This window comes from Oncorhynchus masou, chromosome 2 (assembly GCF_036934945.1).
Source record: "Oncorhynchus masou masou isolate Uvic2021 chromosome 2, UVic_Omas_1.1, whole genome shotgun sequence".
In the NCBI taxonomy this organism is placed as follows: Eukaryota; Metazoa; Chordata; class Actinopteri; order Salmoniformes; family Salmonidae; genus Oncorhynchus; species Oncorhynchus masou.
This window is the reverse complement of record NC_088213.1, coordinates 44937643-44944207: the sequence shown is the minus strand read 5'-3', so window position 1 is coordinate 44944207 and position 6565 is coordinate 44937643. Positions and strand designations below refer to the sequence as shown.

Genomic DNA, 6565 nt, shown 5'->3' with positions numbered 1-6565 from the left:
TTTATTTGCTTATAAAATGGTTATCCACATATTAAGTGTACCTGTGTGACCAGGTTTGCCAGAGGCTGTATCCCTTAATTTAGACCAAACTACTAAGATTTTTTTTTTCATGTTCCACCAACTTTTAAAACAATTAACTTCTGTCCAAACTATTTAAGCTATATCCATGATTATTTCTTTTAAAAATAACTGCAGGGTTTATTTTATAGGAAGGGCCGGCTCTTGCCTTTGACAGCAGAGTTTTAAAGTCAATTTCCTTAAATTCTACACATTTTGCCATGTGGCGTATGGAAAATGAGGCAGTTTTAAAGCAAGTTTTCAGCAGTTCTATATATATTGCCATGGGGTGGAAAGAAAATGTTGCAATTTTATTATACATTTCATGCAATTCTACTTATTTTGCCATGGGGCTGAGAAACATTTTTTGCCGTTTTAAAGCAAGTTTTCTGCAGTTCTACACATTTTGCCATGGTGCAGAGAGAAACTGTTGAAATGTTATGTCATTCAGTTCCATTCATTTTGCCATGACATGTCATGTTAATGCTATCTGAGTGAGAGTGACTAACAAAATTAATGGGGCCCTGGGCCCGGTCGGTATTCGGCCATGATTTTCAACAAGTTTTGATAACTGCCTAGACTAACTTACCAGGACTGGCTAATTGAGTTGACTGTCAGTGACTGACAAAACAAGAGGAAAGCTGCCGATGCACAACCAAATTTCAAACTTGCACCTTGTGTATTCTACTATTCAAACTCTCCAACAGTAAGTTGAGAACCTGACTGAGTTTTAAAAAAAATATGGGGGGCCCTAGTGGCCGGAGGCCCTAAGCGACCACTTATATCGCTTATGCCTGGAGCTGTCCCTGTTTATAGGATATACTTAGAAATGATTTGCTGTTTTGCACAGCTCTTTCAATTGTACAGTATTTTGTACAACTATTTGTATGGAAATTTTATGCCAAGAAAATTGAGTTACCTGGACTACTTAGAGTTTTTATTGAAAAGTGTAGAAATTTCGTGCATAATTTATACGATTTTGTTAATTCAATGTATTGTGTGTGTGTATATATATGTGTTAATATTTCACTATGTTTTATTTCATGTATTGTGTGTATATTTCACAATGTTTTGTACAAATACCAAATAAAATGTAACAGTTACATGGTATATCTTCTATGACAAAGTGGAAATTGACAACAGCAAAAAAAAAAAAACATTAAATATATAGACAGGTTTATGTTAGTAGAGAGCCATAATTGATAAGTCACATTGCATGAATTAATAAATAACCATATTTTTTTATTTTATTGAATCACAAATAACTTAAGACTAGTACAGTGACCTTGAGAATCAGTTCTCCAAGCTCTGGAGAGAACATTGATGATACACTCCACACGCCTGCTCTGATGCAAAAGAAGACTGTACACAAAATACTGATGTTCAAGTAGTTACAAATTGGCTAGAAAAGTCATCAAAATGTTGCAAGGTAATCAAGTATTTACACTTATGTTACATATATATATATTTTTACATAGCACAGAATGCTACACATTCATTGAGTTTTAAGAACATGTGAATTCAACAGCGACATCCATTTCAACCATCCAAACCTCTCAAAGAGAGCAGGGTTTTCGCAAGTGGATATACAGACTGACAAACACATTACATATCTGTTTTTTTGTGTGTGCTTGAATTGACTATGACAAGAGACCCCCTCCAAGTGTACAGACACAACTTTGATTTCATTATGTAAATGAACAAAGACTGTACCAGCTCCCCAAAAATGATTCGCAAAATCTTTCGCTTGCTGTACATCTCTTGGCAGTGCTGAAAAACCTCAAAGAACTGACCTTAAGGCTTGGCTTCAATTTTTGAGTTCAAAATGAATGTTGCATAGGATTGATGACTAAGAAACACCCAAAACATTGAAAGATAAAGGAAGCGATGCTGGAAACAAATACAGTGCCTTGCGAAAGTATTCGGTCCCCTTGAACTTTGCGACCTTTTGACACATTTCAGGCTTCAAACATAAAGATATAAAACTGTATTTTTTTTGAAGAATCAACAACAAGTGGGACACAATCATGAAGTGGAACGACATTTATTGGATATTTCAAACTTTTTTAACAAATCAAAAACTGAAAAATTGGGCGTGCAAAATTATTCAGCCCCCTTAAGTTAATACTTTGTAGCACCACCTTTTGCTGCGATTACAGCTGTAAGTCGCTTGGGGTATGTCTCTATCAGTTTTGCACATCGAGAGACTGACATTTTTTCCCATTCCTCCTTGCAAAACAGCTCGAGCTCAGTGAGGTTGGATGGAGAGCATTTGTGAACAGCAGTTTTCAGTTCTTTCCACAGATTCTTGATTGGATTCAGGTCTGGACTTTGACTTGGTCATTCTAACACCTGGATATGTTTATTTTTGAACCATTCCATTGTAGATTTTGCTTTATGTTTTGGATCATTGTCTTGTTGGAAGACAAATCTCCGTCCCAGTCTCAGGTCTTTTGCAGACTCCATCAGGTTTTCTTCCAGAATGGTCCTGTATTTGGCTCCATCCATCTTCCCATCAATTTTAACCATCTTCCCTGTCCCTGCTGAAGAAAAGCAGGCCCAAACCATGATGCTGCCACCACCATGTTTGACAGTGGGGATGATGTGTTCAGGGTGATGCGCTGTGTTGCTTTTACGCCAAACATAACGTTTTGCATTGTTGCCAAAAAGTTCAATTTTGGTTTCATCTGACCAGAGCACATTCTTCCACATGTTTGGTGTGTCTCCCAGGTGGCTTGTGGCAAACTTTAAACAACACTTTTTATGGATATCTTTAAGAAATGGCTTTCTTCTTGCCACTCTTCCATAAAGGCCAGATTTGTGCAATATACGACTGATTGTTGTCCTATGGACAGAGTCTCCCACCTCAGCTGTAGATCTCTGCAGTTCATCCAGAGTGATCATGGGCCTCTTGGCTGCATCTCTGATCAGTCTTCTCCTTGTATGAGCTGAAAGTTTAGAGGGACGGCCAGGTCTTGGTAGATTTGTAGTGGTCTGATACTCCTTCCATTTCAATATTATCGCTTGCACAGTGCTCCTTGGGATGTTTAAAGCTTGGAAAATCTTTTTGTATCCAAATCTGGCTTTAAACTTCTTCACAACAGTATCTTGGACCTGCCTGGTGTGTTCCTTGTTCTTCATGATGCTCTCTGCGCTTTTAACGGACCTCTGAGACTATCACAGTGCAGGTGCATTTATACAGAGACTTGATTACACACAGGTGGATTGTATTTATCATCATTAGTCATTTAGGTCAACATTGGATCATTCAGAGATCCTCACTGGAGAGAGTTTGCTGCACTGAAAGTAAAGGGGCTGAATCATTTTGCACGCCCAATTTTTCAGTTTTTGATTTGTTAAAAAAGTTAGAAATATCCAATAAATGTCGTTCCACTTCAGGATTGTGTCCTACTTGTTGTTGATTCTTCACAAAAAAATACAGTTTTATATCTTTATGTTTGAAGCCTGAATTGTGGCAAAAGGTTGCAAAGTTCAAGGGGGCCGAATACTTTCGCAAGGCACTGTAACTATCGGACCCCCCCCCCAGGATGAAGGTTTAAAGGAAACGGGACAATATACACATTTCTGAAGCCAAGAAAACAAATCTATTATGTTTCGACCTGAAGCCATAACCATTCTAAATCTTTCACTTCTCCCATTTTGTACTCTCTCATTTGTACCTTTAAAACATGAGCTCAAGTAAAAAATGACTTTAAAACATGAGCTCAAGTAAAAAATGACTTTAAAACATGAGCTCAAGTAAAAAATGACTTGAAAACAAAGCAGGATTATACACGTTGTTACATGTTCACTCGACATTTTGTCATGACGACGACAATCATTACACATCACATAATCAAAACAGACGACAAGCACGGCAAAGGCGCAAAGGGGTGTATGAGGTACAGAGACCAAAACAATTCCTTAATAATCGCCCCCCCCATATCCATTACAAAATTATTCTTTACTTTGAGCACCAACCAAATGTACTTTTCTATCTCACGGGGTCATCCTTAATAAGTTATATCCAAACTTTTACAAACTTCTCAGCATTGGGAGTAATACAATGAATGACATGTCATTAAAGCCCAAGTCCCTTTCCCTATTCAAGCCCTAATAACCTCTTAACAACATGACATTGGTGTTTGATATGAGGATAGTTCTACAAGCCCACCTGCCGAGGCACAACGCAAAGAGAGTGTCGACTTTTAAAGCCCTGTAAGTTCACAGCCAAAAAGACTAAATTAAAAAAAAGTAGCCTATGCACATAGTCTGTTACAAAAAAAGTAAGGCATCTTTTTAAAGTTCAGTCCAGCACCAAAGTAGAGACTTTTCTTCTGGAGAAGAAGCTTATGCTACGGCGACCCGTTTGGGACAAAAGGAGTCACATGTAGGGGCAGGTGAATGGTGATATGTGTGTGTGTGTGTGTCACTGGGGGGCATCGGGAACCAGTGAATTTGGTCTCTGTGGAGATGACGAAGATGACACCTCCAGCACCATGCTCCAGAGGAGAGGGCCTGTAGCTCAATTTGTAGCCCAGTTTGGAGCACTGCAGCTGGGGAAGAGCCGCGAGGAGCCTGGCTTGTTGATGTGGTGGTTTTGGCTCCACGACGCAGTCTCTTTCTTTTCTGAAATAAGGAGACCACGGTACTGATGCTGATAAGGAAAATAACTAAGATGGAGATGTTTCTCCATACACAGTGTAAAAACGCTGGTTTCTGTCAGTTGTTTGACTAAACGGTACATGAGGAGTAGCTGGAGAGCGGTTGGCCACGACGGTGCAAAAATAGAACAGAGCAACAGCAGCTTTCTGTTTCGCTCCTTTTTTGTTGTTGTTCAGTTCTCCTCTCGTTCTGGGTTGCCTGCACCCGTAGTGTTCCTGATATGACAATTAGAGTGGCTTGATTTTTGTGGCGTGAGCTTGGAAAAACGCATTCAAAAGAAATGTTGCATTGGCTGAACATAAAAACGTTAACTGAATGCATTTTTTTTTGTCTTCTTGGGAAGGAGGAGTCGTCGGCTCACAATGTTGACTCTAGTGTTGAGTCCAGGATGTCATGTTGGTGACTGTTGGTATTAGAGTCGCTGTCGTATCTCTGAGGGCTGGAGGAAGAGGCTGCCTCCTTCAGCCTCATTAGCATACTCATCTGAGGACAGAGACGCCGGGGTCAAAGGTTAGCGTGAGTGTGACTGTGTGTGTGTCTCTGTTGTCTCATGGATCTGCAGTGCCTGCTTGTGTGTGCTGTGTGTACACTTGACCTGTTTGTAGCATTTGTGTGTGCGCGTGCGCTCGCCTTTGTCTCACCAGCGGGTCTGCGTCACTGTCACTCTGCGACGGCTCCTTCCTGATGCCCTCCCTGGGGGCGGAGTAACCGTCGAAGCCCACATCTTCTGGGCGGAGCTGCAGCAGCGGGGGCCAATCAGCAGGTGTGGGCGTGGCTAACCAGGGGTAGCTGTCAATCACCCAGCGTGCTGGGTCCTCCCACGCTGACCTACGGCCGTACAGCTACAGAGACGGAGACGGATGGAGGGGAGAGAGCATTGTAAGTATCAATGGAGAGATATGATAATAATATGTTAAGTGTGTGTGTGCATATGACCGATATGTTTCAGTGTGCCTGTGTGAACGGATATGCATGTGTTGCACGTCTGTTGCATGGCTTTATGTACTTAGCCTACCTGCAGTCCCTCTCTGACTGCCTCCAGCATGTAGGGGATGATGGAGTAGTTCCAGAGGTCAGTGAACCACACCCTGGAGCCAGCCACGTCCATGGGACACGACAGGAAGAGGCGTGGCCCTGGGGAGACAAAGGTCAAAGGTCAGATGGATGTTAAATAGTGCCACTGTGCCTTTCCTTCCAAATCCTCATTTGTGCATAAAGATGTTCTCAGACCACAAAATTTGCCTAATGTCAAGATTAGTCCACATCCCACCCCATCGGTTTCGTAGATCCAGCTATATGCCTTAAACCCCAAATTAATGGAAAATATAAGCACCACAAATCTCAAAATTACTGTGATTATCTTGTCCATTTCTTTTAGATTGGGGCATATAGCTGGTTTATGACGTCGTTGTGCATTCTACCTACCGATGGTGACGTCAGACGAGCTGTGTGCCTCTAGGAAGCGGTTGAGGTGGTGCCAGACGCGAGGGATCCAGTCGATGATCTTGACCAGCTCCAGGACGCGCTTGCGGCTGCCGATCTCCGTCTCAATCAGCTTCCTCCTCAGGTAGCGACCCAGGAAGCCCTTCACCGGCTCCAAGTGATTGGCACACAGCACCCATCTGATCACATACTCAAACGACAGAGAGGAGGAGTTAATTGGTAGTTACTCATTCATGAATACAGCCAATGAAGACACACCATCTTTCCATTCGGAAAGGAATGGAGAGGGCAATGGATTGCTGCCCAGTCTGTTGCTGCCACCTAGTGATAAATCATGCAAAGTGCATTTCAAATTCAAACATTTTGCTGGGTTTCCTTTCAGCTGCTAATGATCTTCAAC

At 41.6% G+C, this 6565-nt stretch overlaps 1 protein-coding gene across 1 annotated transcript in view; it reads right to left on the bottom strand.

Moving 5' to 3' along the window:
* Window positions 1-3605: 3605 nt before the first annotated feature.
* nav2a (neuron navigator 2a) overlaps window positions 3606-6565 on the bottom strand; it is a 118635-nt gene continuing 115675 nt past the window's right edge. The window contains 4 exon segments of the mRNA XM_064925154.1: window positions 3606-5205; window positions 5364-5564; window positions 5738-5856; window positions 6148-6344. Of these exon segments, the coding sequence (XP_064781226.1) occupies window positions 5080-5205; window positions 5364-5564; window positions 5738-5856; window positions 6148-6344 (643 nt within the window). The 3' untranslated portion in view covers window positions 3606-5079.